Source organism: Pteropus medius, unplaced genomic scaffold, assembly GCF_902729225.1.
Source record: "Pteropus medius unplaced genomic scaffold, Ma_sr-lr_union100, whole genome shotgun sequence".
NCBI classification, from domain to species: domain Eukaryota; kingdom Metazoa; phylum Chordata; class Mammalia; order Chiroptera; family Pteropodidae; genus Pteropus; species Pteropus medius.
In genome coordinates, this window is record NW_024351729.1 from 9,308,196 (window position 1) to 9,325,680 (window position 17,485).

Below are 17,485 nucleotides of genomic sequence, written 5' to 3' on the forward strand. Positions count from 1 at the left end.
AAAATAAATAATGAAATACTTGTTAGCATTGTACCAGTAAAAGAAATTAAAGATGTAATATAATAATATTAAGTTTTATATTTTGAAACATAAAACTTTCCCATAGACTTTAGAGAAGAAGGAGGCACAGATGGACCTTTAGTTACATGAGTTTGAATTACGCTGGTTTATAGTATTTAGATTTTTATATAACAGTAATTATTTGTGTGTGTTATACAATGTTTGGGTTTCATCAACCTATAGCTTCATACTTGGTAGGAATGAGAACGTTTGTAATATTTTGCTACAGGTTATATCTCCAGGGCTTCAAGGTAACTTACCTTCATTCGATAACCAAGTTCATCTTTAGTATCCTGCTACTCTTTAGTTCTTTTCCTTCTTTATCCACAGGTCACTACTAGCCTCATGTTTTCTGCTGGATAAACCTGATACCTTTGTTATGTTGCAGACTGCCCTAAGCTTTAAAATTAATTTCTTCATTGTTATTCCCCTGACCAAAATTCTCATTTCTTAATTAATTTGATTATAAGTCATAGTAAACACCCCATTTCAAACCTGTCATTTTAAAGACAGTATGTGAGGTCCAGAGAGGCAAAATGACTCAGTGAATTCATAGTATTGACCAAAATCCACTTGTTTTTTCAGACATGTTCTTTCTGTTATATAACTTATAGATTTATTGCTTTTATTTAAGTGCACAAGTAAATTCACAAATATATTGAAATGTTATTTGTACCATAGTAAAAAATTCTTGTATCTACTGTCACTCTCTATTCTTTCTAATTTGTTGCATTATTTTGCCTATTATGCTGTGCTAGCACCACATTGCACCAGTACATTTTAATTACTGTAGTTTCAAAATAGTACATTTTGTTGTTTTCTAATTCCTTTACTTAGTTCTTTTTCAAGAATATCATGGCTGTCATTATGTATGCATTGTTTCATATAAACATATGAATCAAGTGTCAACTTGCCCTCTATAAAGTTTCATTGTATTTTTCAAGTAGACTTTTGTTTGAAGTATAATATACATTAGAAAAGTGCAAAAATCTTTAGAGTGTGGTGAATTTTCACAAGTGAACACTGTGGTGTAACCAATATCCAGACCAAGCAACAAAACATTACTAGTACCCTAAATACATTACTGGTATCCCTTTCTAGTGACTGCTCACCACCCATTCAGGGATGAATATGTTGACTTCTAACATCATTAATTAATTTTGCCTAGTTTTGCATTGCACTTCATATAATGAAGTTCTTTTTAAAATCTGACATATATGTACATAGCTGTATCTATTAATTCTCCCCTTCCCCTTACAGTTACTACTTTGTGTGTCTTTTTAAGAAAAATCTTTACTAATCGGAAGGTTAGAGATGCTCTTCTGTGTTGTCTTTTAAAAGCTTTATTATTTTCCTTTTCACATTTAGATCTTCAGTCTCCCTAGAATTTGGGGTATAATGTGAGGGAAGGATCGTAATTTCTTTTTTTCATGTGGAAATCTTGTTGATCTTATACCATTTATTTAGAAAAAACAGTCCTTTTCGTACTTCATTGCCGTGTCATCTGTATCATAAATCAGATGCCTGGATGTGTTTGGGTCTGTTTCTGAACTCACTGTCCTAAGTCTTGATATTTGATAGTGCGAATCTCCATTTTATTTTTTTGTTCTTGAATATTATCTTGGCTATTCTTTGCCCTTTGCATTTCCATGTGAATTTTAGAATCAACTTGTCAATTTACATACATGTGTGTAAACATACATGTTCTCTTGTGGAGTTTTGATTGGGATTAAAACATTCATTATAGTAAGAGGAAAAAAGAGAAAAGTAGTATTTTCTCAATAGCGACAGGAAAAGTATTTGATAAAATTCAACAGCCATTTATGAAAAAACTTTTAGCAAACTAGTATAAGGAAACTTCTTTAATCTCATAAGAAAAATCTACAAAAACCCAAGAGCAAGTATATTAAATAATGGGAACACAATAAGAATGCCCTAAGTTTCTCCTGAAGCCAAATACTATATGTAAACCCATGAATTCTCCAATTAGGTACATACTCAACAGAAATGTGTACATATATTTCCAAAGGCATATACATAGCAGCACTATTTGTAATAGACCAAAACTAGAAAATATCACTGTTATTTGGGTTCATTTGCTGGTCTCCTCCCACTTTCTTTGATATTACTCTTCATTCTTTGAATTCAAAAAGGTCAGTTTATCAGATTATTTCTGTGGGTTTCTATCGTCCCCTCCATAGATTTAACTACTCCAGGAATATGGCTTTAGTTTACATGGATGCATTTTAGAAACAGCAAACTTCATTTCACAAATAACTTTACATAGCTGTACTTGTTTGAAACCAAAGGAAGAGTTTCGGATACTCTATAGAATTAATTATAGGAAAACTATAAACATTATATATGAGTATTTGTAAGTATGTCTGAACTTTATTCATTTCAACCAGTGATTATATCAGTTATCTCCTTTGAGGGGGTCACTGGGGCTATAGGGATAAGCATTCTTGTTTTCCTCCAAGTTCTGTACTATTAGAAACTACCTACTTCCTACCTATAATTGTCCTCATTGAACACAGAGCAGGTTTGTGGTTGGATCTTAAGTGCAATATGGAAAGAACTATTCATGTAATTTTCTAAATTTTGTAGAATACAAAATTTTTCATTTATTCCCACTTTAGGATTCGATTAACTTCAAATGATGATGATGATGATGATGATGATAAAGATAAAGAGAAGATGCATCGTGATAACAATATTCTATCAAAAACATCACCTGATGTTCCTTCTTTGGTATCAACAAGACAACCTTTATCAACTCAGGATAATTTGGAATTGTTGTGTATTAAAGAAAATAATCAGAATGTGTGTGGTTTAGATGATTCAAAATATAATTCTTCTGTTATTGATATACTTCCCAAAGGTGAGGTTTTTTTAAAAAATTCCTTTCAAGTATCAGTTACAGTCATCAAATTTTAAATAGTTACAGTCATCAAATTTTCTTCTTGAGGGCCATGGTATATAAACAGTTAATAAGTTAGGTCTCTTATGTTACAGATTTGATAACTTCTACCATTTTAAATTGCTGATGAAAAATTTAATTTAAAAGCAAATATGCTGACAAATGTCAGATCCACAGTGGCCTGATACTGTTACTCAGGGAGTGATATTTAGAAATGAGCCGGCCTAAAGAGCTTTATTCTTGGTATCTTAGCTTATGAATTGAAAGATACAATTATATTTATATAAATTTACATATACATATGTAAATTTTATCTTCTACTATTCATAGATATGGAAATTGGGGGTCTACATAGGTGTAGTGACTTTTTGAAGATTGTAACTAAATAGTGGTAAAGCAAAAACTTGAGCCTGTGTAATGACTGAGCAAGAGAAAATGATAACGCTTACATTTTATTTACATGATATTTCAAAATAATCTTGCTGTGTAGTCTGGCTTATCTATCTGTCATAGATTTTCCAATTGGAATATGGAACTATATATTGAATTTAGAGCTCTTTCGAAAAATTTATGTAAGCGTGTATATGTATAATTTATAGGAACTTTAGGTGTCAGCTGATAGCCTTTTGGTAGTAATCCTTATCAGAGTTGTCACTGTTATTTGGGTTCATTTGCTGGCCCCCTCCCATTTCAGAAATATATGCTAATGGCTTTACTGTTGGTTATACTCCATTCTACTGTTGGGGCCAAGGAAGAGTGAATTCTCAGTATATATTTTCCATAGATATAAATGTAAAATGTGACTTATGAATATTTGATCATTTCTACCTTATTTTTTATCTGCATAGATTCTTCATAACATAAACATCTGAACAGAACACATTGTTAGAAATCTTCTCTTTGAAATAGCTTGATTTCTAAATATTTTTTAATAATAAATTTCTTTTCATTACTTAGTTTTGAATTTTTGTTTCCATTTATTTTATAGAAAGCCATTCCTACTCAGACCAGAGTTCCAAGAGTTCTCTAATGAGTGAGATGAAAAATGCCCAGTCTATCAGCCACAGAGAGGAGAAACCATCGCTTAGTAATGTAACTAAAAGGAAAAGACGTGTATCATTTCCAGAATCAAATAACCCTTCTGCAGACAATCCCTGTGTGACAGATGTAGATCAACAATGGATTTCAAGTCCAGTATTAAATTGGAATAATGACATAAATGATCATACTAACGAAATGAATATTAAAATGCAAAGAAACATACAGTGCCTTCCTAACTCATCTGAGTCTGCTGGTGAACCTACTGCTGAGAGCGTGAATCAAATTCAGGGTAATGATGACTTTCAATTGCAGAAAACTGTGTATGATTCTGACATGGATTTAACTGCTAGTGAAGTAAGCAAAATTGTTATAGTTTCAACAGGCACTAAAAATAAAAGTAATAAAAAAACAAATGACTGTGGAATCAAAACTTTCAGAAAAGTGAAAGATTCAAGTTCTGAAAAAAAGAAAGAAAGATCAAAGAAACAATTTAAAAATAGTTCAGATATGAATGTTGAGGAAAAGATTGAAAATGAACCAGAAAAAAGATCCGTTGGCCTGAATAGCAAAGGAGATTCAGAAGATCCAAATTTTATCTTAAACACTGAACAGCTGACTCAGTTGAACATACCAGAGACAATAACCCTTCATGATGGCTTTGATCAAGACGACAAACAAAGTACAGAGAATAGTAAGAAAAAGAAAAGAATACATGTAACAAATGAGCAAGAGGAAATACACTCTTTCTCCCAAAGTTCAGATAAATTCCAGCAGGAGAGTAAATTTAATACGGGTCAGAGTTTTCCAGTTTACAATAAAAATAAAGCTTCCAGACAGACATTTGTGATTCATAAGTTAGAAAAAGGTAACTTTTTTCTAAGCCAACAGGATAAAGAAACCATTTCTGAAAACCAGGATGTCACAAATGAATTTCAAACAGCTGATCTTCCCACCAAACATAATGGAAATTTATGTGATTATGAGGCACAAAATACGTTGGATTTGAAAAAGCATGTCACCGATATGCAACCTGCTCAGCAAAAGGAATCAAAAATAAATAAGCTTAAGCAGAAAATAAATCGGAAGACAGAAATAATTTCTGAAACAAACCAAATATATAGGAATAATGATAAAGATGTGCATGGCCCAGAGAAAGATAACTTTTCCTGCCAAACCCAAGAGGATAAGGAAACCTCTGGAGCAAACCTACCAGTTTCAAATGAGTTTCAAAAACCTGCTCCTTGTACCAGTGGTAACAGAAACCTGTGTGATTCTGAGCCCCAGAATGTGCTGGATTTAAAAAAGCCGATCACCGATGTGTTCTCTGTTCAGCAAAATGAATCAAAAGTTAATAATCTTACAAAGAAGGTAAATCGTAAGACGATGATGATTTCTGAAGTGAATCATTTATATAACGACAAAAATGTGTATTGTCCAGAAAAAGGTAACCCTTTCTTCCTAATGAAGAAGGATAAAGAAATCATCCCTGTAAATCTAGATGACGCAAATGAGTTTCAAACACCTGCCCTCTCTACCAAAGACAGTGGAAACCTATATGAGTATGAGACTCAAAATGTTTGGGGGCTGAAAAAGCATGTCCATGATATGCAAACTGCTTGTCAAAATGAATCAAAAATAGATAAGCTTAGGCAAAAGGTATGTCGGAAGACAGAAATAATTTCTAAAATCAACCAAATATGTGAGAATGATGACAAGGAGATGCGTGACCTAGAAAAAAATAACTTAATTTCTCTAATCCAAATGGATAAAGAAATTATTCCTGAAAACCTAGAAGATCCAAATGAGTTTCAGATGGCTGATTCTTCCACCAAAAGGAATAAAAACCTCTGTGATTATGATGCTCAAAACATTTGGGAGGAGAAAAAACATGCTACTGATATGTCACATGCAATGCAAAGTGGATCAAAAATAAATAAAAGGATCAGGCACAAAGGAAATCGGAAGACAGAAATAATTTTAGAAATGAACCAAATAGATGAGTTTAATAACAAAGGTGTGCATGACCCAGAAGAAGGCAACTTCATTTCCCTAACTCAAAAGGATAAAGAAACCATTTCTGAAAACCAGGACGTCACAAATGAATTTCAAACAGCTTATCTTTCCACCAACAATAATGGGAATTTGTATGATTATGAGACCCTGAATATGTTGGATTTGAAGAAACATGTCACTGATATGCAATCTGCTCAGCAAAATGATTCAAAAATGAATAAGAAGCTTAGGCAGAAAGTAAATCGGAAGACAGAAATAATTTCTGAAACAAACCAAATATATGGCAATAATCATAAAGATGTGCATAGCCAAGAAAGCTATACAAAAGATCTTGATTTTAAAATAAATGAATCTAGACAAAGACTTGAACACCAAGGTTTTATCAGTAGATACTGTATGGAAATCAATAGTAATGAAAAAGAAAATTGTGATCAAATTTCAAATTCTTACAGACAAGTTAAAAAGCATGGGGAAGAATCATCAGGCAAGGCAAAGAACATTTTGGCAAAAGGTAAAAACAAACCTATTTTGCAATTAACAGATTCTTCACAGACGTCTCTCTCCCTGGAATCAGGTTTAAAACATACTATTAATGAAACAGATTCAGATTCTGGTAACCAAATAGAACCACCTAAGAATCCGAAGCAAAGCACTACAACTCTGAATAAAAAGAGAGAGGTTCCCTTTGTGGAAGTGATAAAAGGAGAGTGCAAGGTCAAAAGTGTAAATAAAATGGCATCCAAATCAAAGAAAAGGAAGACCTTCGTAGATCCTCCAGAGAGCCATGAAGTAATGGAGATGATATCTGACACCAGTCAGGGACTGTCGGTTGAATCTGAGCAAGCCGATGAGGAAAAAAATCTGGAAAATGAAAATATTAAGCCAGACTTTAACACTAAGGTGTTTAACTCCTTATCTCATATATATTCACCTAACATGCAAGATTCTTCCCTTAACAGTGTTCACAAGGGTTCAAGACTTTTGTGTATTCCTTCTAGTAAAAATCTGATAATAAAAGAAAATTTTGCCCTGGAGACCTCGCCAGTCTTTCAAGTAAGTGATGATGTGCAGGAGAAGATGACAGGGATGAAATTTAAAGTCACTCAGAGGACACAAAAATCAGGAATAGGTAAGTAAATACCTGAAGTGAGATCAAGTTTTTATTTACTGTTTATTTTTTACTTAACCAGTAAAGTATTTTCTGTTATAACTGCTATTTTTATGGAATTTAAAAATAAAATTTAACTGTAGCCCAATTTATAGAAACAATGTGAAGGAATTTTTAAAAAGTTTAATGCTTTGGAAAGATCACAGTGAGAGTGTTTTGAACATTTATAACCTAAAAAACAGATTGGCCTTTACCACAAAGTTGTCTAGTAATATCATTAGACATATAATTTTCTGTTTCATATGTTTGAAGGAAATCGACTATTTTAATTATATATAATAATGAATTGCCCTGGATTGATTTCACCAAAGACAATTGCAAGTTTCTTTAGGATGGGACTCTCCAAAAATATACGTTTATCGTGATCAAAATTTAGAGGATTAAAAAATAAACGATACCAATTTCCTTTCCTCAAAATACATGTATGTAAAAGTTACAAAATACAGTGGTAAATGTGGTAAATGCTTTAATAAAAGCACATATATTATACTAAGGGATGTAATAGGGAGTAATTTTGACTAAAGGAACCCACAAAGACATCATGAAATAGGTAGCATTTTAGGCCCTAAAGGATAGGTAAAATTTTTACTTTAACGTTTACTATTTATTGTCCCCTAGTTATTAAAATAATACTCATTGCAGAAAATTGAAAATAGAGAATCAGAAAAAAGTAGGAAAAACAGTCACCCAAAAGAACTGCAGTCAACATTGTAGCATTTGCATGCAGACCTAACTCTTAAAGATTTTTAAAATATAACTTGAAATTATACTGTATATAAAGTTATTTATTTTATATTTTCCCTTTAACATTGGGTTCTAAGGATGTTCCTTTGTGATTAGAAACTTGGTAACATTAGACATTCCTATATCAATTGAAGTTTTCTGGGAACCTAACATTTCACTTACATGTATGTAGAACACTAAGATTTTTTCCCCCAATTTTATTGAGAAATAATTGACATACAATACTATTTAAAGTGTACGGCATGATGGTTTGATTTACACATACTGTGAAATGATTGCCACAATAGGTTCAGCCTAACATTTACCATTTTGTATAGATGCAATAGAAAGAAACGAAGAAAAAAAAATTTTTTTCTCCTTTTGATGAGAACTCCTAGGATTTACTCACTTAACTTTTCTGTATATCATATGGCAATGTTAACTGTAGTTATCATGCTGTACGTTATATCTTTAGTACTTTTTTATCTTACAACTGAAAGTTTGTACCTTTTGACCACCTTCCTCCAATTCTCCCACCCCTCAACCTCTACCACCTCTGGTAACAACAAGTCTGATCTCTTTTTCTGAGGTTTGTTTTGTTTTTGTTTTTTTAAGATTCTACATATAAGTGAGATCATCAAGTATTTGTTTTTCTTTGTCTGACTTATTCCACTTAGCATGTCTTCAGGGTCATCTGCATTGTTGCAAATGGTTGAATTCCCTCATTTTTTATTTGGCTAAATCATATTCCATTGTATTTACATACCACAACATCAGTGGACACAGGTTGTTTCCATGTCGTGGCTATTGTAAATAATGCAGCTATGAACATAAAGATGCAGATATCTTTTCAAGTTAGACAACACTAAGATTTTGATGAATAAGGCTATTCCAGGTAAAAGGAATACTGAAGCAAAAGAAGTACAAAGGTCTAGAGTTCTGGGACTTGTTAGAAGACATGAGGCATCTTTCATCTCTGTATTGCTCATGGTTCCTTTCACAGAGTTGAGTAGTAGATGACAAATGTTGACTGTATGTGTAGTAATTTGTGTGATTTTTTTGAATTTTTATCAGCATATTTGTGATTTCAGAATTAAAATGTGGGCTACCTCGAGAGTTTGTTTCAAATTTTAAGTTTCTCATTGCTAGAAAAAAATTAAACTGACAAATAATTTTAGTGCTACAATTGTAATATTTTAAATTATATCTTGGTTATTGTTAAGTTTAAAAATTTACTACCAATTTGCAAACCACTAACTACCCATATCTATTTCCATATCTATGTATCTTTACAAATATTTGTGAAAATAATATTCTTTTCAGGCGGTAGAACACTACAGGACTTGACAAATACCAGTTTTGTTTCGAATAACTCTGCTAAATCTGAAAATAAATCAGAAGATCCATCTTTAGAGCTGCCAAGCCGAAGAAGAAGGTGCACTCCACTCCATTTCAAAGAACCAAGTCTCAGAGAGTAAGTATTTCAGTGATATTAAAGTGATTTCAGTGTGATATTGTAAAATATATACTTAAAAAAAATTCCTGCCTGAATTAGTATTTGAACACTTCTGAATACCAATAAAACATAGATTATTGATGTGTAGCAACCAGTGTATTATCTGAGTAAGATTTGAAGAGATGTCTTCTTTTATTCTTTGAATAGGCTTTTAAAAAAGATGTTGCCTGTGATTTGCAAACCACTGTTTACATATCTATTATTCCCATTTATTTTTTTAACTTGTTTTCTAGAAGTAGTTTTCAAAATATATCTGTCCTTGGCCTCAAAGAATAATGTTTATTTTTTTCTTTTTTAAAATTTTACACATACCTCAACTAAGAAAAAATAGTACTCCCCACATTTATCCTCCCCCAAGTTCAACAGGCATCAATATTTTGCCATATTTGCTTCATCTATCTCTTTTTGTTGTAGTATTTTTTAAATAAATCCCTAACATTGGGTCATTTGATTCCTAAAACACTTCTGATCACATCTAACAAAATTACCAATATTTCCTTACTGTCATCTAATAGACAATCCCTATTCAAATTTCCTTGATTATCTCAAAAATGTCCAAATGCCTTTTATACATGTTTTATTCAGAATTTTGTTTTTTAAAAGGAGAAATGAAGTCACCTGTTTCATAGAACCTGATCATATTTGGGACATATTTTCAGAAAGAAAGCGTAAAATATCCTTAAATTTTTTCTTCTTTGCATTGTTTCAATGTTTGCTTCTTTTATAAAATGAAAAACGTGATGATTGTGACAGGTGGTCTTAAACAATAACCAGCATATAGCAGTAATACAAGGGAGAGTGAAAGAGAAGCAAATTAAAAATGAAATAAAGGACTAAGAGCTTTTTTTAGAAACAATTTTGTTGAGCTGTGGTTCACATACCATACATTTCATCCATTTAAAGTGTATAGTTGAGTGGTTTTTAGTATATTCACAGATATGCATATCATTATTCCCATACCCCAGCCTACGCAACCATTCATCCTTCTTGTCTCTATAGATTTTCTTATTTTGGACATTTCATATGAATAAAATCATGTAATATACAGTCTTTCACTTAGCATCTTGCATTTAACATAATGTTTTAAGGGTTTATCCATGTTGTAGTATATATCAGTATTTCATTCCTTTTTTTGACTCAATGATAATCTATTGTATAGATAGGATATACATATTTTAATATATTTGTAATATATATACCACATTTTATTTATCTATTTGTCGATAGACATTTGTTGTTTCTACCTTTTAGTTATTATGAATAATGCTGCTATCAATGTTCTTTTGCAAATTTTTGTGTTTACATATGTTTTCATGTCTCTTGGGTATATGCCTAGTTGTACAATTGCTGGGTTGTATGGTAACTCTATGTTTAATCATTTGAGAAGCTGCTAGACTGTTTTCCAAAGCTGCTGCACTATTTTATATTCCCACCAACAGTGTATAGAGTTTCTGATTTCTCCACATCCTCACCAACAAACTTGCTATTTTTTGACTTTTTGATGATGCTAGCAATACTAGTGTGTGTGAAATGGTATCTTATTTTTGATTTGTATTTCTCTAACGACTAATGATATGCTTATTGGCCATTGGTACATCTTTGGAGAACCTTCTATTCAGATCCTTTAGCCTATTTTCAGTCAGGTTGTCCTTCAAGTTAAACTTTTTATTTTGAACTAATTTTAGACTTAGTTAAAAATTATAAAAATAATACAGAGTTTCCTCACCCAGCTTTCCCTAATTTTAACATCTTACATACCCACAGTACAATGATCAAAACTAGAAAATTAGCATTGGTACAATACTATTAACTAAACTATATTTAGACTTCCACTAACAACCTTTTCTGTTTTAAAATCCTATCGGGGATCCCATAGTGCATTCAGTTGTTGTTTCTCCTTAGTCTAGCCTGTGACAGTTCCGCAGTCCTTCCTTTTCTTTCATGACTTCGAAGACTATTAGTCAGTTATTTTGTAGAATATCCTTCAGTTTGGTTTGGCTGATGTTTTCTCATGATTACAATGCGGTTTGCATTTTTGGCAAGAATTCCACAGAAATGGTATGTCCTCACTGAATCATATCGGGGGTTCATCATGTCAATATGTCCGATTATTAGTAATATTAACCTTGATAACTTGATTAATGCTGGGTATTTTTCACTATAAAGTTATTGTCTTTTTCGTTATGGTTAATGAACATTGGAGGATATATTTTGAGTCTGTGCATCCTGTCTCTGCTCATACTTTTCACCCATCATTTTTATCATCCATTGGTGGAGCTGCTCTGTAACAATTACTGCTGTGGTGTTTGCCTAGTAATGATTTTCTCTTTCCCTCTTTCCTTCTACATTAATTGTAATTCTTCTGTGACAAAGACCTATTCCCTCTTCCTCATTTATTTCATTGCTCAAATCATTCCAGCTTTGGCTATTAAGAGTTTCTTCAGGTCGGCTTCTGTGTTCTTTCAACAAGATCTCATATTATTTCTTTATATTGGTTAGCTGCAGGTCACAGTTCCTATCCTATGCAAAGAGAGGGGATTATGCAAGAGCATGAACCCAGTATGCAGGGATAATGTGGGAGTCCTCCTTGGACTCTGGCCACCACAGGGGTGTTGTTGAGCCCTCTTAGAAGACAGAACTAGGGAATATATGTATGTATGCTAATATATGCATATATACACTTTTGTATTTTTCTCTCTGTACATGTAGTAAAAACATGAGTTTATACTGATAACTGATTCTAGTTCAGTACCACAGGGTTCATTTTAGCTTTGACTGTTCATAATTTATCAGTGAGAAGCCTGGCTCTCATTATTCATAATATATTCATTTATTTGTTCGTTTCTAACATAAAGCAGTTTCAAAATTGCTAACCCATATCCCTGTGAGAAACATATTTACTAACTAAAGTGTAACATTTAAATGTAATTCTTTTTGTCCTTAGTTCTTTTCTTACCAACCCCTTTAATGTAATTATGTTATTTATGTGTAATTCACTTAGATACATTTGTTTGTACTGTTTGTTTGTTTATATTATTTGTATTCCGTTTTCTTCTCCCACATCTTAGTAGGTTTTGTTGTTTACTTTGGGGTATATGAAACATTTCTTGGGTTGTATAAGTCAGAGCTCTACAAAATAGCATATGCAGAAGTATCAACTCTCATCCCTAAATAATGTAGTATGATTTATAGTTGTAAAATATTGGGAACAACTTAAGTATGCATATATAGGAATGTGGTTGAATAAACTATAGCACATCTATACACTATTAAGTATTATCCAGCTGTAAAAAAGAATAAGGAAAATCTCTGTGAATTGATACAGAGAGATTTCCAGAACACACCATTAAATGAAAAAAAGCAAAGCCCAAAAGAATAGCTATAGTATGCTACCCAATTCCCATTACCTCTTCTTTCTGTCCTATTTTCACCCTCCCCCTATGAGTAATTTCTTTAGTTTCTAGTTTATCCTTTATTTCTTTTGCACAAATAAGCAGATATATGTATATCCCCCCTTTTTCTTACATAAAGGTAGCATGCTATAGCTACTCTGTTGGACTTTGCTTTGTTTCATTTTAACGGCGTGTTCTGGAAATCACTCCATATCAATTCACAGAGGTTTTTCTTATTTTTCTTTTTTTTACAGCTGGATAATACTTAATAGTGTATAGATGTGCTCTGGTTTATTCAATCACATTCCTTTATATGCATACTTAAGTTGTTTCCAATATTTTGCAATTATAAATAATAGTACATTGAATAATCTTGTGCATATATCTTTTCATATTGTTGAGGGTGTATCTTCAGGGTAAACTCCTACAAGTGGGACTACAGGGGTGAAAAATAAGGGCATATATAGTTTTATTAGGTATTGTCACACTTCCCTGCAGTCTAGTACCAATTTATATTCCCACCACCAGTGTGTGACACTGTTTCCCTACAGTCTAATCAATAGAATGTGTTGTCATATTTAAAAAGTTTTGCCAGACTGATAGGTGAGAAATGGTATCACAGTGTTGTTTTATTTGCATTTCTCTATAAGTATTTTAAGTATTTTTTCATGCTTTGGAGCCATTATATCATTTATTGGTCTGTTCATATCTTTTTGCTATTTTTTAATTGAGTTTTGGTCTCTGTCCCTCATTTATTAAGAATTCTTTATATAGTAGGAATATTAGCCCTTGTATTATGTGTAGTGAATATTTTTTGAATATATTAGTTATCTTTTGACTTTATTATGTTTCTTAGTCATGTAAAATTTTATTTTTATATGGTCGAATTTATCATTTTTTTCTGTTTCTCTGAATTTTATGTCATATTTAGAAAGTTCCTATACTATGGTTAAAGAGGAATTCACCCCAATTTTTTTCTAGTATTTTTATAGTTTCATTTCTTACATAAATCCCTGGTCCATTAGAGTTTTTCTTCTAGCATGTGGTGTAATATATGGATCTAATTTTATCTATTTTCCGAATGACTTCACAGCTGTCTCAGCACCATTTATTTATTTGCATCTTTTCTTCAAAGATCTGAGATGTTAACCATGTCATATTTTAAATTTCTGTATGTATTTTTGAGGGATATAATGCTGGGCTTTTTTTTCTATTGCAGTGGTCTGCCGGTCTAGTGTAGAGGCTTTATGCGATGCTTTAATATCTGGTAGGGCTAGTCCGCTCTCATAATTTTTTTCATTTTTCTTCTGGCTATTATTACATGTTTGTTTTTACATATGAACTTTAGCATTGACATGTCTAGCTTAGGGTTTCTCAACATCGACACTATTGGCATTTTGGTCTAGATATTTCCTTGTTGTGGGAAGCTGTTCTGTGCATTGTAAGACGTCAGTAGCACATACCCATTTATAACAGTCAAAAATGTCTCTAAATGTTGAAAAATGTCACCTGGAAGGCACTGCGCTGAGCTGAAAACCACGGGTTTGGCTTGTTGGTATTTTTATTGGGATTGCATTGAATTTACACATTAATTTAGGGAGAACTAACATCTTTGTATTGAGTGTGCTATATAAGGAGATGTCTTTCTACTTAAGTCTTCTTTTGTATCTTTTAAAAGTGTTTTTGAAATTTTCCTCATACAGGTTTTACACATTTCTTCTTAAATTTATTTGTAGATATTTTGTCTTCTTTGTTGCTATTATAAGTGGACATGTAAATTGGACATGTAAATCATGCTCTGTATTTATTATTTGTGGGTATGAAAGCTGTTGAATTCTATGTACATTTTCAACTTGTTACTTACTAAATTCTTTTATTCTTTATCTCATTCTCTGAAGTTTTCCAGTATACTACGATATCTGAAAATAGAGATAGTTTTAATTCTTTTTTACCTATTCATATACCCCTAAAGGATTTCTCTTGTCTAATTGCATTGGCTCATACCTCGAGTACAGTGTCAAATCTTAGCAGGAATTGCGGACATTCTTGCCTTGTTCCTGATTTGAGTGGAAATACCTCTACTGTCTCACCATTAAATACGATACTGGCTTTAGGACTTAGGTGTATATATATATAATTTATTAAGAAAATATTCCTCAGTGTATATTGAGTGTTTTAATTATGAATGAGTGTTGAATTTTCTTAAAAGCTTTTTCAGCATCTATAGAAAAATCATTGCCGTATGATAGGTTTTCTATTGTTGAACCAATCTTGCATTCCTGGAATAAATCTCACTTGGTCATGGTGTATGTTTTTTTATAATGCAGTGTTGAATTTGCTGTACTGTGAGCAGTTGAGAAGAATATGTAATCTCTATTATCAGAGTGCAGAATTTGATATATAGCCATAAGATTTATCTTATTGATTATGTTGTTTAGATATTCTATCTCCTTATTTATTTTTTGTTCACTTTATCTCTCTTGTACTGAGAATAGTACATTAAAATCTCCTGTTATTGTGTTCCTATCTGTCTCCATGCATCTCCTGTAGTTTTTACTTCATAAAGATAGTTGCTCTGCTATTTGATACAGAAATACTATATATTCATTGTGGATTAGAGCTTTTACTCTTAAAAACGTCCCTCCTTGTCATGTTCAGATTTGGGGACTTAAAAGATAAAGGCTTTTAAAAATATATCTGTATTACCTTCCTGACAGCTTCTGCCACTCCTTCCTCAGTGCCTATGATGATCACTCCGTGATATATTGCAAGTAATTTCAATCAGGATCCACTCTCACTGGGTCTCTCAGAAGCTGTGATACGCCTGCTGCATGCCATTACCAATCCAAAAAGGAAAAAAAAATGATAGCTTTGTTATCTCTCAGTATTTATACTAATGTACATTGTGATTTTTGCTTTTAAAAAATTTACCAACTACTGTTTACCAAATTATCTACATGCTCAGTAGGTCAAAACTAAAATAGAATACTATTTCTTTATAGGATTTTGCTATGTTTAGTTTAGAATAAGTAGCTCTTTTGAAAGAATTAATTAAATTTTATCTAATTACTCATGACAGTGGTATTATATTGGCTCTGAAAAGGGGTACAGAGGAAGAAAAGAGAACTCTCCATCAACTCATTTATACCTTCTAATTTGGGACCATGTGCATGTATTTCATTAAAAAAAAAAAATGTATAATATAAAGGACAAATATAACTCTACTTGCAACATGATATTAGGTGCATAGACCAACCCTCTTACCGAAAAAATAAAATTACTAAACAAAATAGTAAACAAAACAAAACCTAAACCCTGAATGTGTCAGTTAGCTAGTAGAGAAATAAGAAAGCTCAGATTAGAGACTGAATGAGAAGAGCAGGAAGCCAGAGAGGTTACGTGGAGCCTAAGACTGGCTTTTGTCTGAAGACATTGCCTAACAAGGCAAACCCAAGCATTGGATTCATACCCTTATGGAGCCAAGGACAGAAGACAGATTCTAGGGTTTAGCTAAAATGAAGAGTCTAATAGTAGATCTTTAATAAAGTTGAGCTACTCTCTCAAATAGAAGAGCTAACTAAAAATAACCTTCCCACCAGCTTTTTTAAGCCCAAGGAAATAACTCTGTACTGAATTGGGGAGAAAAAAAAAAATCAGAACTCCATCCAAAGTGAAACCCTCATGCATTGCCGCTGAAATTCACAATATGTGGAAGTCAAAAAAAACGCGGCAAGCTGAAGATTTAGTGTCAGCCTATGACTTGTAGTGCCCCCTGTTGTCTGTTAGAAGCAAATGCAAGTATTTTCTAGAGGATCTTTATCTCAGTCCACATTTTCCACAAATAAAGTTGCAAAGGAAATGAAAAGCTAGCTCACAGCAAAGAACACCACTACACACACAAGGGGAAAAGATACTAGAAGCATCTGATATGGAACCAGAATAGAAAATAAGTATGTTTAATGTTTCAATGAAGGAGAGGTTTGAAAATAAGGGCCTTTAGTGAAAAAGGTTATAGAAAAGCACCAATAGAATAATTCCATTGATCTTTACATAAAGAGCGAACATAGATAAAACCAAACAATATACTTTTTAGGAGAGTAGTACACATGTGGTAAAAACTGTAAAGAAAAGCAAGACGGTGACTAACAATACAGGACAGTGGTTACTTCTTGGGGGACAAGAGGGCTGTGAACAGAAAGGGGCACACTAGGGGCCTCTGAGGTGTAATATTTTGTTTCTTAACTTGGTGGTAGGTACAGCAGCATGTATTTGATTGTTTTAAAGTTGTACGTTTTTATATAGTCTTACGTGTAAAAGTTCATAATTAAAAGGAAATCTGTAGTAACATGTAATATATAAAATCTTTGTTAATTAATTTCTCTTAAACCTCGTTTATAATCCTCAGTATCACAGTATTTCAGATATATAGCAAAGCTTGTGGTTTGAAGAAACTGCTTTCTACTGATTCAATGCAGCAATTCTCTCCCTGCTTCACAGCAGAAGCATTCCTTTTGGATTATTATTAACTTTCCCTTTTTTCTATTTTGCAGCAAGATGAGAAGATGAGGTGACTTTATGGATTCTGTTTTTTCTGAATTCTGAAACCATAGCAAGTCAAAACAGGGATATAACTAGAATCAAGAAGAGGAGAT

At 32.4% G+C, this 17,485-nt stretch overlaps 1 protein-coding gene across 1 annotated transcript in view; it reads left to right on the forward strand.

Moving 5' to 3' along the window:
* SGO2 (shugoshin 2) overlaps positions 1 to 17,448 on the forward strand; it is a 32,703-nt gene extending 15,255 nt beyond the window's left edge. Inside the window, exons 6-9 of the mRNA XM_039844360.1 lie at positions 2,700 to 2,941; positions 3,969 to 7,163; positions 9,249 to 9,399; positions 17,384 to 17,448. Coding sequence (XP_039700294.1) covers positions 2,700 to 2,941; positions 3,969 to 7,163; positions 9,249 to 9,399; positions 17,384 to 17,399 — 3,604 coding nt within the window. The 3' untranslated portion in view covers positions 17,400 to 17,448. The remainder of the gene's footprint in view (positions 1 to 2,699; positions 2,942 to 3,968; positions 7,164 to 9,248; positions 9,400 to 17,383) is intronic.
* The last annotated feature ends 37 nt before the right edge of the window (positions 17,449 to 17,485 follow it).